This window comes from Typha latifolia, chromosome 1 (genome assembly GCF_019914945.1).
Source record: "Typha latifolia isolate L0001 chromosome 1, TyphaL0001v2, whole genome shotgun sequence".
Lineage (NCBI taxonomy): Eukaryota > Viridiplantae > Streptophyta > Magnoliopsida > Poales > Typhaceae > Typha > Typha latifolia.
Window position 1 is genome coordinate 2,116,352 of NC_133086.1, and position 14,900 is coordinate 2,131,251.

A 14,900-nucleotide genomic window follows, 5' to 3' on the forward strand; every position below is an offset into this window, starting at 1 on the left:
ATGCATTGAAAGTACTCTAATTTTATTATTACTTATAAAAATAAAAATAAAAATAAAAACTATAATATTTAAAATATTATTGTTCTACTATTAAAGTCTGATTTTTTTTTTAATTTCCATCTTAAATCTTCAGAAAATTTACTCAAGAATGTTAAAGTCATTTTGTATTTATAATTAATTTAACTTGCCTATGCTATAAGAAAACTAATATATAGTATTTTTTAGGTATTATGAGTAAAATATAGGATTTGAATGATAAAAGTAAAAAATATGAGTGTTTAGAAAACTTTTTATTTGAGTAGTTTTTAGGATCTTGTAACGATGAAAAAAATAATAATATTGCTCGTTTAAGGTAATAGCGAGTTGGATCGTATTAATTAATCACATCAAAAGAAAACTCTTGCTTCATAATAGCCACAATATAAGTGTATCCTGATTCAAATATGTAACACATTATAGCAAAAATTATTTTCTATCTTTAGGAGGATTAATAATTTAAATACTAAGTCAAAATCCGTGGAATGGGGAATAAAACCTTGGTTTAAATTGTATAAGCTTTTAATATTCAATAAAGGAAAACTATAATAACAAAATAATTTGGCAGTATCCTCAAGCAAATAAGATAGCTCTTAAGAAATATTCTCAATAAAATATGAAGAGAGTTCAAAGTAGTTATATAAAATATTAAATTTATTCTTTGAGGAATCTCGTTTGAAAAGCTACAGAAAGTGGTGGGTGTTTCCTAAGAACAGTCCACAGAATTGTCCATTGGGATTTAGTCCTTAAAGAGAAACATATTTTTTAAATGGATTAAGTTCCTGTCATGCATATTTATTTTTGTGTCAATAACTACTTCAGAAGGAAGCTGCTAAGAGTTTTTTTATTAAGGTATAATTTTTTTAAAAAAAATCCAATGGTTATATATATGATGAACAATATTGTAGTTAATAACTTGAGGTTTCTATGTTGGTGACTTTAAAAGATGGGCCATAATATGAATTCTATATTTTGAATATCGCTACCATCTCAGAGTGCTTGTCCAAAAGTAACTTATATTTAATATATATATAATACCCTGTTTTTAAATATAATTATAGTTTACATTCTATATTTTTTAATTTATAAATTAAGATATATAATTTTAATAAATATGTGCAAAAAATATCACGGATTAGATTTTGGACTAACATCCTAAGTAGAACTATTTTATTTTTAAAATAATTAAAATATCCCTAGTATGACTTGGTTAAAAATATTTTTATAATTTTTTAAGTATAGTTAACTTAACCTATATGTTTAATTAAGATTACCTAACTAATCTAGCGGTAAGATTTTTTTTCTGTATATATTCACTAAATTATAGAGCTAGATTTATAAATAATAAAACTATAAAATATAAACTATAATATATATACAATTTTCTCGGTATATAATTTAAGTTAGACAATTAAGTACTCTTTTTAAGAACTAAATTCTACCTATATAGTATTATAGCAAAAAAATTTTATTAAATATCAATCAAAATATTTATTAAGAATTTAATTTTGTAATATTTATTATTGAGCTGATGAGATTTGACAAAGTGGGTTGAATAAATTTACTCAATTACTGTGCGAGAATGTTACTGTCTGGGGATCCACAAAAAAGAGCTTGCACTCTTTTCTGGAAGTCACTGACTCGTCTCCACGTTCTTCCCAAGCTTTTAACATATTTTTATTTATTATCTCTCTCTCTCTCTCTCTTTCTCCCCCATAACCCACAGCAATCTCACCTCGGGCACTACAAAGTGAGGGTGGATCTCAAATTTCGTCTTTTTAGGAAAACGAGATGGATCACGACCGCCATACGTTGCAGTGTAGCTATGTACTGCTGTAATAATAATGCAGCAGCTCGAGTTGGGCTTAACGTACCGTCTGCTTAAAATTGAGTGAGTTGAGCTTGAGTAGAAAAATAAACTCTCTATTAATTTCGACCAGAGCCTTGTCATAAATTAGTTTTCTTGGATCCCGCTGGATAAAACTATATATATAGATGTATAATATTAGTATATATTATTTATAATATGTGACCATTAGAAAAGATCTAATAATTTATGTATATGAATAAATATATTTTTTTCATCCCTAGAACCACCGCATTTTTCTATAATGACTATGTGAATTATTATTTTTATATAAAATAATATTCTGAGCTATTAAAAATACTTCTCTACTCTTCGGAAAAATATGACATATTTATTCTTCATATGTACATACAAGTTATGTGCAATTTAAGAGAGAATTTTATGTTAATTAAAATAAAAGAGTAATTTAGTTATTTATGTGAATCCATCTATCTAAGATATTAAGGAATGAAATATTTTTTATAATTTACGGAGTCATTGTGTACCAAAAAACAGAGTAGTAGTTTGGGAATGAAAATAAAATTAGCCCTTATATTTAACTCTAATATGATATAATAGTAAACAATTAAATACAAATATCTATTTTTAATTTTGATAACTAGTTTATGTGTCCGAGTTTTACCATTTAGATAAATTTAAGATTCGATCTCATAGACTTTGAATTGAGCTCCACCTGAAATAAGCTTGAATTGGGCTCATTTAAAGCTAGAGTTCCAATTAAGCTAGCCTCCAAATTAAGTGATTAAAGCCTGAATAAAAGAATTAAGTATAAAACTAATTTTGTGGAGAACTTGAGACAATGCAAACTCGCTTAGAATCAGGTCAGAAGGTGGCCCTTTGAAAATTAACCTATAAACTTATACTCTATCCAAAGTTATAAAAAAAAAAATCATAATATCGTAACCCATTCTTGAGTATAAAAAAAGACTAGCTAGCTTTTAAGTCGATGAACACAATAAATTTGACTTACGAAAAAAACGTTAAAAAAGAAAACGTCACGCGTACATGCATGCGCCGCTCATTCGGGCACAGTCAAGTACTTGTAAGTTAGCTTAGATTCCACGTGGGGGCAAGAAGGAAGAGTGGCCGTGAAGGTGACATTCCTTCTTCTTAACGCCTCCACAGATAACCTACCTGTACCTTCTTTAAAATAATTGTGCGCCAGATCCAAAGCAACCGCTTTACCCCCCAATATTTATTTCGTCGAACCCCAGCTCTACGCAACTAACCTCACCCAAAACAGTGCGTATATTTGTTACGATTCAGGAAGAGGAAGACCCGGACGAATCATGCAAACCCACGTTTGAGCATCGTTGCAAAACTTAATTCGAGGGCCCGAACGTGAAGTTTTCAGTACTTTCAAAAAAGGATTAGTTAGGAGGGATACGAAATGTTCAGTAGTACTTTTGAAACCTTTTTGCTACAAATAATAAAATGTAAAAAGGAAGAGCGTTTTCTGCAGTAGAAGTGATGAAAGGCATATGCAAAAAGAACCCGAACTTTTTTTAATATAATGTTAACGGGTAGTTGGTGGAGGAACTCTCACCACGTGCAGACGCGCCTTTGATGCCACTTCGTCTTACCTTGCGTGCTGCGACCTCAGCTCACCGCCCTGTGTCCCGTCACCGCCGCCCTCTCTCGAGTCTCGTCTTCCGCGCATCGCCCAAATAGATCCAAAGAGATTAATTAAAAGACACAAATTGAGTAAAAAAACAAAACTAGAATGCGATCTAAAGCCAACGGTTTGAGAAAAAAAATCCAGAGGAAATGGACGGAATTAATACGTAGGGACTTTATTATTGCGTTCAGAAAAGAAGCTTCCCGTAGTACCGTGCTGAAGGAGAGAGGGAGAGGGAGAGGGAGAGGGAGAGGATTCTTACAGGAAGTTGACGGTTACGGCTGTACATTACTGCCCAAATTAAAAGAGAGAAAGCGAAAAGAAATTACAAATAAAATTTAAATTTAAATAAATTCCCTCTCGCTCTTGTTTTTTTATTTTATTTTTCTTTCGTGGGTTTAATTTATTCGAACCCACTCGTAGCGGCCTTCCAATGGTGCGTCGTTGGCAATGTCGTAGTTGTACCTGAGGACGGGAAAGAGGTCCACGTTAGAATGTCCGCCGGGGTAAAGCTAACGTGTGCGGTGGGTGGAGCTTACGGGAGGAGAGCTTACTTGGAAGCGAATCGGTCCCGCTCGGCTCGCTCTGCGGAAGCGAAGAATTCCTCGATCTCCGCCTCCAACGGCTTGATCTCCACCGTTGTTCTCTTCGCCGACGCCCTCCACCCCGTCGATTCGAGATCGCTCGATTCGTCCATCACGCTGCTCGACAGCGTCGTCTGTCTCCTAAAAGATACAAAATAATTCGTAACTATAGAGTCTGGTAGCAAAGAGTATGAGTAACTATAAAGAAGGAATTAAAAGAGAGCAAACCTTTCTCTATTGCAGTCGTAGTAGGGTTCCGCGGAGTTGAATTCCCCGACCACCTGAGAAAAGGAGAAGAGAATGAAAAATTCGAGTGAATAAGAAGCAGTGGATCTCGAATTATACGTTACCACTGAGATCGTCTCACCTCCGTGTGACCCGATCGCGAGATCCGCTCTTCCGCCGCCACCTCGGGTGAGGCGTTGCTCGAGCACCGCGAGATCCGGCCGGTCTGAGGGCTAAGACGGCGTCGCCTTCGGGAATTCGAAGCCGATCTCGCCGTCCGAAGCTTCATCACGACGCTCCGGCTCCGGAGCTGGAGGCACGAGATCTGGATCTCCGCCGCCGCCGCCGCCGCTTCCATGGCCAGTCTCCTCGCCCTTGTCCGCACGCCGACCACCTCCGTCACCTCCATCGCCGCGAGTTCCTGGATCCTCTTGCACTTCCTCAGGTACTTCCCCATCTCTCTCTCTCTCTCTCTCGCTCTCTCTGTGCGAAAGGTGGAGATAAGAGGAGGTTACTAGATCCGGTTTGACGGCGGGGTTACGTTTTTAAGGAGGGAAGCGAGCGTAAACGTAACGGTGCCGTTAACGATAAAACGGGCTATTGCCGGTTCCAACGGGATTGGTTATGTCCGCACGCCGTTTGGCACAAAGCTAATTAGTCTAACACTTAGAATTACGACAGTAATCCCATACTTGGATTAAAATGACATTTATCGGTGATTAAGTAGATAAATCACCCATTTAGGACGAGGATTAGGGAATGGGTGCAATGATTACGTTGAGGTGTGTACAAGTTTCTGACGAGATGGATACTGAAAGGAGTTGCAGGTGCACATGGTGACGTGGTAATCAATGATAACGTAGATTCCATTTATGCAATTTAGGAACAAATTAGCTTAAAATGACCTTTATGCGATCCAGGGAAAATCACATATCGTGAGGGATCGAGCCAAGTGTTATTAATATTTTCCATGACGTTAATTTATCAATCTTGATCAAATATGGGCGAGTACATCCAGTGGGTCCGACCACTCGACTTCCCTTGGAAAGTGGTGGATCCGAATCGCTAAATACTCGCTCTCTCTTCCAGACTTCCAGTCTTCTTTGTTAGGAATGGATTCTTTTCTCCCAGGGATAAAGGAAAGCTTGGGCAAGTGATCACATGGCCAGCGTATGGTCACAAGCGAAAGCGAGTGTGTGACTATCCAAGTCCCCACTTCTTACTTTACCCTAAGAAAAGAGAAGAAAGGAAAAGAAAAGAAAAGAAAAGAAGAGAGTACTTTCCTGCTAGCTTTATAAATTTTTTTTGTGGCTGAGGCATTGCATGTCATGAGGACCACCTATGGTCTTTGAGGGGAAAAAGGGTTCAATCTTTCATCTCCACTTTTTCCTTGTGACCCATTTAAAGAGAGACATAGTGATTAAATGAGTAGGGATAGCCCTGTATGCATTGCTCCCCAGTGGTAGTCTGGTTGCATTGCGGGACCATGGGGGCGAGGAGAAGTTAATAAGATCACTTGAGAAGGATGGACCGACTTTACCTCTGTGTGAGATCCTTTCTTCTTTTCTATCAATCTATTCTTGGACCAATCTCAAAGAGATACGATTCTCTTTTCTTCCCTACTTCTTCTAAATCTAAGGAGAGCCATTCAGCTTCTCTCTCTCTCTCTCGCTCTTTATACACACAAAAGGAATGAGGGGTTGATGCCACTCTCTTTAAAAGTTTATTTTAAGGTTCATTAAGAAAAAAAAGGTTAATTACTTATGTGTGTGTGTGTGTGTGAGAGAGAGAGAGAGAGAGAGAGAGAGAGAGAGAGAGAGAGAGAGAGAGAGAGAGAAAGAGAGGGTAGTTATATAATGAGTGATGGAGATGAGCTTAATCCGTATGAATTCGTAGGTGGAAAGGCCAAATGCTCTTGTGGTCCTCCTCCTGTGCCAAAACTCATCTGAAGCTTCTAATCCTTACGTAGCAACAAGACCAAGGATGCCCTGCGAAGCACGAGCGCATGGCCAGAGAAATTATAGCCAGCCAACGTTATAAACTTCGTTTAACCTTCACCAACTATTCTGCCGACTTATTTAATCGGTGCCCGGGTAGCGCACGATATTGTTTACGGCAAAGAAGGCCGGCCCAACAACAAGCCTATTAAACCCATAACCTGGCACCCAAAACTTTACATTAGTGTTTAGTTACTGCCAAGTGAAGTTTAATGACTTCTTCCAAGAAATGAGATTAAACTATTTTTGATAATAAGAAAGTCACTTCTTTAATTTATTTTTATAACTAAATATTAAAAATAGAGAAGTTTTTAACTTAAACTTTGAGGGGTGCATGAGGGATATACAAAATGAAGTTTTTAGGCAGTAAAATGAATTTAACTTCCTTCAGTTTGTGAATTATTCTTTTTTATTTTCTCTTCGATTTAGATGCATGTGATCCATTTTGTGACGCCATTGAGACATTGAACCTTATCATCGATTCGATCCGCCCCTCAAAAGGCAAAAAGCTCCATCCTATGCCCATCACTAGCCCTATAAAATCTCTCTCGATTCACCAATAGCTTCTTTAATTACTCCCGTACCTCTCTCATTTCTTGAACACGTTTCTCTCTAGCGCAAATGGAATCCACCCCCGTGAATTGGGAAGCCCTCGACTCCCTCGTCATCGACTTCGCCAAATCCGAGCGCCTCCTAGAAGAATCCTCTTCCTCCTCTCCTCTCTCTTCTCCGCCTCTCTCCCCCTCCTCTTCCTCCATCTCCTCTTCTTCTTCTTCCTCCTCCTCCTCCTCCTCTTCTTCCTATCGATCTCGCCTTCTCATCCGCCAGATCCGGCGATCCGTCGAGGATGGAGACGTGGATGCCGCCGTCGACCAGCTGCGCCGGCACGTGCCCGCCGTTCTTGACGACCACCGGATCCTCTTCCGGTTGCAGAAGCAGGTGGTCTTCGATGCCCTCGCGTTTAGGTTTGTTCTTGTTCGGTGTTTGATTTCTTCGTTTTTGGTTGGGGTTTTGATGGAATTGATTGCTCGCTGTAGAAATTTATTGAGCTGTTGAGGAGAGGGACGGATAGGGATCGGGATGCTGCGATCGAATGTCTTCGGGGGGCTCTTGCTCCTTGTGCCCTTGATGCATACCCGGTAAATTATTTGCCATTGTTTACTTGTTAATATGTTTGTTTTTATTTGATTAGTTGTCAGTTGATGATGAATGGATGAAGTGGTTATAGGTTTGGAGGTAGTTAGATGAAAAAACTTGTGTTTTTTGCAGCCTATGCTTCTACAAAGTGTTGGGAGGGGCATGTTGCTTAATCTTTGTGTTTTTTTGGAAAAGGTGCATTTATGTCGTATTGACCATAGTTAACTTGGTCAGTAATACATTTCTGCGCTCAAGAGATTTTCAGAACTTCTACTGCATTATTAATTTGAGACTAGATGGAGAAATATGGGGGGAAAGGAGGGCGGATGGGGAGAGTCAGTGACAGTGAACCAAATTGTATTTTTCCATTCACTTCCCGGGATAAATGTAGAAAATATACTACTAACTTGAAGCCTCACTTTTCCATCGACTTGCATGTTAGCTTCTCAACGTCTTAGGTGATATATGTGTACAGATGAGTATGGTGGAGTTATTCCTTCTCCTTATAAGTCATGCTCTGTGCTCCAGTGTTAAAGTCCTTTTTTGACCTCTAATATGTTTTTGCTTTGAAGGAAGCTTACGAGGAGTTCAAGCATGTTCTTTTAGCTTTAATATTTGACAAGGAAGATGAAACTTCTCCCGTCGCAAGTGAGGTATGCAAATATTTTCTATTTAAGTTAGATGTGTTATGTAGTTTCTATCTAGGTTACATGTATTATGGACTTTCTTAATACTTGTACCTTTAAACTATGAAGCACAGATACGGATACGATACGATATGGATACGGGGATACGGCAAATTCTTAAAAAATAGGATACGATACGTCTAGGATACGGCAATTAAAAAAATATATAAAAATATTATATTCTAATGACAACTTATACATGTGTATGTACAAAAAGAAATTTATATTCTAACGACAACATATTCATAATATTGCATTCAATATTTTAATACATCCACCCAAAATGGAGTATCCGTGCTTCTCAGCATTGTACTAATCTAACTATTAGTATTAGTTCTAACTGCCATACGAATATTTAAGAAGATGAATTCACGTCATTCAAATTAAATATAACCGGCTAATCTAGGAATCTAATAAAGCAATAAATCTAAAAATTCAGAATTGTAATACTTAAGCAACCAGAGAAGGTTTAAAGCAATAAATCTTTGAAAATTCAGACATGCAATACTTAAGTGATCATACAGAATTAATTAAACTATAAATAAGGCAAAGAAGAAAAGGAAAAAAAACCAGAGAAGAAATCTGCACAATTTCAAAGAAAAAAAATTCAGAGAAGGGAGAAAAAAAATTGAGAAAAGAAAAGGAAAAAAAAAGAAAAAAATTTGAGGAAAGTAACTTAAAACAGAATTTAAGAAGGGGAAAGTGGAAGAAATCAAATGGAAAATTCAGAGAAGAAATCGAGGAAAAACTGAGAAGAAATTGAAGGAAAAAAGAGCTAGTTCGTCGAGAGAAGAAATGAACAGAACATACCTTCGTCGGCTGGTTCGTCGAGAGAGAGGGGGGAGAAGGGAGAGCGGTGGCGGCTGGCTTGTCGAGAGAGGGGGAGAACGGAGAGCGGCGGCGTTGTCAGTTGGTTCGTCGAGAGAGAAGGGGAGAACAGAGAGCGGCGGCATCGTCGTGGTCGAGAGAGAGAGGGAGCAACGTCGTTGAGAGAGAGGGAGCAGTGTAGCTAGGGCATGGAAAGGGGAGAACGAATTTCGGGGGGGGGGCATGCGAATGGGTGGGTAAGTTAAATTTCTTAACGGGTTTATAAAATTAAACTTGCCCGATTATCCAATTAAACCCAAAACGTATCCCCAACGTATCCACCCTGTATCCGAAAAGAAAAATTAATTATTTAAATTTAGGATACTCCAAAAACGTATTGGATACGTATCCGGCCCGTATCCATATCTGATACGGATACTCCACCCAAAATGGAGTATCCGCATGAATATTCAATTTTGTGAAGATTCATGCCCTTCTTTGAAAATTTGAAACATAATGTTGTTTAAATCAAAGATATTGATGTTTTATGTGTCTCAGTGGTCTGAAAGGAGGAGGCTTGATCTTGCTGGATTACTGTTGTCTATATTAAGAGCTCACTTACATGCCTATGATCCAATTTTCTCAATGACCTTGAGATATTTAATAAGGTTATCTATCATCTTGTTTTATCTCAATTCTCTCAACTTGGATATAGTCAGTGAATTTTGTTGGCCTTACTTTTTCTCATCTCATTACACACCAACAGCATCCACAAAGTATTTTGCTCGCGTCAGGGAACTTTATCCCCTATATCAGATCTGACAGAAAGACTGCTCTTTGAGGATCGTGATCCTCCAGCAATTCCTCAGGAGAGTTTATATGAGGCACCTCCTTTTGATGAAGTAAGCTTCTTCCTTGGCAATGCATTTGTCCATATCAGGTTGTCTATAGTAGTTTGATATTTATGGTTAATGTTCAGATTGATATTCAAGCCCTAGCCCATGCTGTGGAGTTAACAAGACAAGGATCGGTTGATAGCTTGAGATTTGCAAAAGGCGATTTAGTTCAGGCATTTCAGGTTTTACTATGGCTTATATGAACTTTTCATGCTTTCACAAATCTCAGAAATAGTTGCCTGTCGAATCTTTCAGTTGGGTGAAAAATTTCTTGTCAGTGTGGTCCTTCGTGAACCATCCGGATGCACATAAACTTAATCCTATCTTGTCATTTTTATGTAAGATCAGACAATTTTACTGATCAAGCATCATATTACCATGTTTTCTAGTTTAGGATGAACTTCACTTATGAAACACCGATACGACATTTACCCTCCTATACATGTATCTGATACACATAAGACATGGATACAGTCTGGATTCGCATTTGATACATGTCGGATACACCTATTGACTATCCGAATTAAAAGTAACTTAAATTAATTACTGGATATTGTGAGGAAATGGCTTATTAGGTTGGAATACGGCTGAGAAAAAATAATATAGAAGTTCACCCATTACCTATTTAATGGGTTATATTGGTATCAACAATTTCCTTTCCCCTCTCTCGTGTGCCTTAGTTCCTTTCCTCTCTATCTCTCTCACTCAGTTGCAATGGTAGCTAGGATCAACAGCGGCGAATTGAAGATGGTAGGTGTTGGTTGACTCTCTCTCTCTCTCTCTCCCGTTTTCCTCTCTCTCTTACTCTATTTGCACACCACCATAGTTAAGGAGATAATTTGGACTCTCAGTGGTGGTTTTGAAGGTGAAGGCTGATGTTGGAAAGCAAATCTATTCCAAGCATTATAATATTGGTGTAGTAGGTGAGGACCATTATCTCTGTCAAGTCGCATAATGTTGTGACTTGACAGCACTAGCCAAGTAAAGGCCACATGTAGAAATGTAGGCCTCCTCATCACTTCAGCCCTACAACTCGGAATGTAGGAAATTTTTACAGTTATAATAGTAAGCAGCCTATTATTAGCTACAAATTACTAAACCATTCGATATCCAATACTTGTTGCTAAGTGCTTCACTGCAGACAATCTGCTTGTTATTTATGTCAAGATTTAGCAAGTTAAAGCTCCACAAATACATAGATAGAACAAAAATAATAGTGGTTGTAATTGTATTTTCTTCTGATTATGCAATATATTTTTATATCCTGAATGTTGTTCTCTGAAACTTATGATCCTAATTTTCTTGCTAATATATGTACAGAATGAATTGTGCCGAATGAAATTGGATCTCTCCGTTCTTGACAAGCTTGTTCACGAGTACTGCGTATACAGGGGAATAGTTGAAAGTGCTCCTAATTCTCCACCTGGTAAAACTTTTCACAGAAATTGATGTATATTGTCATCTCATGGATGCATCGATCTTGCACATAGCTTATTCCACTGTGCAGTCTGATTTAAGGACGGAATTTGGAACTAATAGACAGTGATATTGAACCTTATGTAGATGCTGTTGAAAGCAACGGTGCTGAAGAAACTATTGTTGACGCTGTTGACAAAAAAGGAACCAATGTTGAAATGAGATTTGCATGTGAGATAACTAACAAGAATGAAGATTGCAGCACCAGTGATGTTGGCCATCAAGAAACCTTTTATAGGAGGCTGAGAAAGAGCAGAAGTTATGCATCTGGTCAGAGAAGACGCAAGAGATGGAGAGGACGAATAGAGAAGCTAGAGAATGCTTTTGGGAGTCCTCCTGAGACAAGTAAGCAAGATCTCAAGTCTCCAGTCCTTGATATTAGTGAAGATGATCTTGTGGAGAAGCAGGTTAGTTTGATAAGCAATCTAGTGTTTCATTTCTGATACTGTTTTTAGAAAATCATAAAATTTTTTGTTCTACTTCCTAGGACTTGAAAAGTAATTCTTCCTTTTGGAATGGGAACAACATAGAAGATCACAGATATGAGGTTATTTTAGAGATGCGGGAACTGGCTTCCAAGGGAATGGCTGCAAAAGTTTTTGAAGAGATTAATGGTGTAGATCCTGAGTTCTTTTCTCAAAATCCTGTTCTCCTATTTCAACTGAAACAGGTAATTTCGGCCGAGATAGTTCTTTTGTCAATGTTGTTCAGAGAGGCGGAGCTTGTGATATCATGCATAGTTATTTTCTTGACCATTTCAGGTGGAATTTCTTAAACTGGTAAATGGTGGTGATCATGCTGCTGCTCTTAAGGTGGCTTGCAATCATCTTGGTCCTCTTGCTGCAAACAATCAAGATCTGTTGAAGCCTTTGAAAGAAACTTTGTTGTCTCTGATTAAACCTGGTGAAGATATACAGAGAAAGGGGACACCACTCCCAACTCTTGCAACTTCACTCCAGGTAAAATCTGATTGTTTCAAAGAAGTTCCTTTTTTTATCTTGTTATCTTGAATCCTCCATGTTAACCTTCTCATTGCTACTTAGTCAAAATTGCCAGAATATTCTCTTATGACATTCCATTGCATGCATAGGAGGAAGAAAGAGAAGAATCGGCTCTTCCCTAGTTCACATAGATGACAAAGTTATCAGGATCCACTATTTGGTTCCTTTTTTTTGTTGATTTCTGTTTACTAATTTATGTTTTGTAGAATTCAGACCTTTCTGACCAACCTTACTAACTACAAGGTTTGATGGAATATCCAGGTTTCCAGCAGCTATTGTCTTTCTATAAGCATTTCTTACACTTTCCTTTTTGTTAGGTTGCATTTGATCTTATTAGTATAATATTACATATCAAGTTCTATGATATATTTTAAATAATTGCGGTATATTATTATCATCCTGAGGTTCATGGTTATTGTTTTATATAAAAATAATATACATCAAAATTTCATGGCAAGAAATTATGAAGAGAACAATTTATGGGTAAGGCTTGATTATGAAAATCCTTTTTTTCTCTAAGAAGTTATGTTTCACTTGGCAAAACTCTTTTCTCCATTGATTTGTATTCTGTAACTCAAAATAAGAATCAAAAGAAAGAAGGAAGTTTGAAAATGTATAGGGTGCCATTAGATTAATATGCTAAAGGTTCTCATGACTTGACATAACCTTTATTCTTTTCATTTGGAATCTAGTGTGCAGTTGTTGACTAATCCAAATGTATAATTTCCCGGTAGGTACCAAGCTTGTACAGACTTAGGAGGCCATAAACAGAAAATACAAATAAATTCACCTGGAAATTCATGTTTCTAGGAAATTTATTTACTTCTGCACACTTTAATTAGTTAAGTGACTTTTTGTCAGTGATCATGCAAGGCATCATTTCAAGTTCCAAAACAAAGTTGATATATCACCTCGTAGTGTAGGAGCTTATTGAAAATTAATGAGGGGAATGTGCTGGACTAGCAGTCACTAGTCACCTATAAGTTTGTACGTCTGCATGAGTAAGTTGAAGCCAGATTTTCTTGATGACCAAACCTATAGTGCAACATGCCCTATTTTCGTACATGTAGAAACTTTGCGGATGTTTAAGTACAGGCCGTAGAAAGAGGTTACCTATTTTACTTTCATCTAAATCCATGTAGTAGTAATGATATGTTTTTTTTCTTTTATCTAGATTGCAATGGGTAAGAGGCTTGGTATTGAAGAACCTCAATTGATGAAAATAATGAGAGCAACACTTCATACACATACTGAATGGTATAAGCTTCAAATGTGCAAAGATCGCTTTGAACAATTTCTGAAGATAGATTATCTGAAAGAAGTTGATGTTCCAATGAGAAGCGATGCTACACCAAAGACATGCACTGACGAATGTACTAATGGGTCATCTCAAATTACCACATGTTCAAGCAGCAAGGTAGCAGAAGATATTGGAAGTCCTCAGTTCTCATCTGGAGAACTTCGTTCTGATGAAACTGCAATACTTAAAGTAATGGTAAGTTAATTCTCAGAAATTCTTTGTATGTTAGTGCTCAAAGTAAATCAAACTACCCTTGTTTTCTTTGACAGAAATAGCCCAATTTCTTTCTCCCTCTTATATCTGATTCCTCAATGCCCATCTAGTCTGACCTCTCTTTTCTTATTTGGTCCAGTATTTAGATCTGTCCATTGCTATACCTTTCATCTGCTTTTTGAACAATTTCGTTTTATTGTTACTTGTACTTGCAATATGTTATATGTTTGCATATGTGTATTCATAACTCTCCTGCAAACCTTTTAAAAAAAAATCAAACATGGTTCAGAAATGGAACCTCTTTGAGAATTTTACATAGGGATTAGTATCAGCCCACCTCTGATTTCTTAGTTGTCTATCGATCATCTTATTACCTGTCATATGAAATGTTGAGTTGGATGTTGATATTTTAAATGATGGACAATACAATTGATATCCATTTTGTCAAAAAGAAAAAAGAAAAAAAAAGAAACAATTGCTATCCTGCGATCCAACCTGCTCTCAATCATATGTCGTTTGAGTTTTCCCCATGCTCATCCCACATGCAAGATGACTCTCAACTTGTAAACGATGCTTTATATTTCATTTCTTGTGGTTACTCTTTTTCGGACATCATGATGCACCCAATGACGGGCGAATTCTTTTGCAGGAATTCCTGGCTTTGCCTAGAGCTGATGCTATCCATCTTCTCATGCAGTATAACGGAAATGCTGAGGCCGTCATTCAGCAAATATTTTCATAGTATAATGTGTATATAAGACTCAAGTTTTCAATTGTTTATTCAAAATACGGTTTTGTATTCTCTGTTGCATATGTTGACAGTGTTGTATTTATGCTTTGTTTGTGTATCTCTTATTTATTATCAACTTCTATACTTTTGCCCTTTGTACTTCAACCTGTGGGTTGTTAACATTGAATGAGATACAAACATAATTAACGGCTTGAATTCATGCCGGAGTATGCCACAATTGCTGGGATATCAGGCCCATCAATTACCTAATTTCTTTCTATATTTTTGTGAAAAACTATAACTGTTCATTTATTTTCTCCAAGATGC

At 37.2% G+C, this 14,900-nt stretch overlaps 2 protein-coding genes across 2 annotated transcripts; one reads left to right on the forward strand and one right to left on the reverse strand.

The window, feature by feature from the left end:
* Positions 1-3,671: 3,671 nt before the first annotated feature.
* Positions 3,672-4,849, reverse strand: LOC140786590 (cyclin-dependent kinase inhibitor 1-like). Its single transcript, XM_073135137.1, has 4 exons — positions 4,473-4,849; positions 4,334-4,386; positions 4,076-4,246; positions 3,672-3,986 (listed from the first exon to the last, which is right to left on the reverse strand). The coding sequence occupies exons 1-4, from the start codon at positions 4,785-4,787 to the stop codon at positions 3,920-3,922; spliced, it is 606 nt and encodes a 201-aa protein (XP_072991238.1). The 5' UTR covers positions 4,788-4,849; the 3' UTR covers positions 3,672-3,919.
* A 1,933-nt stretch (positions 4,850-6,782) lies between these two features.
* LOC140800998 (uncharacterized) lies at positions 6,783-14,793 on the forward strand. Its single transcript, XM_073155980.1, has 12 exons — positions 6,783-7,266; positions 7,365-7,466; positions 8,037-8,117; positions 9,516-9,625; positions 9,724-9,859; positions 9,937-10,035; positions 11,174-11,279; positions 11,417-11,736; positions 11,817-11,999; positions 12,091-12,288; positions 13,505-13,825; positions 14,493-14,793. The coding sequence occupies exons 1-12, from the start codon at positions 6,949-6,951 to the stop codon at positions 14,583-14,585; spliced, it is 2,067 nt and encodes a 688-aa protein (XP_073012081.1). The 5' UTR covers positions 6,783-6,948; the 3' UTR covers positions 14,586-14,793.
* The last annotated feature ends 107 nt before the right edge of the window (positions 14,794-14,900 follow it).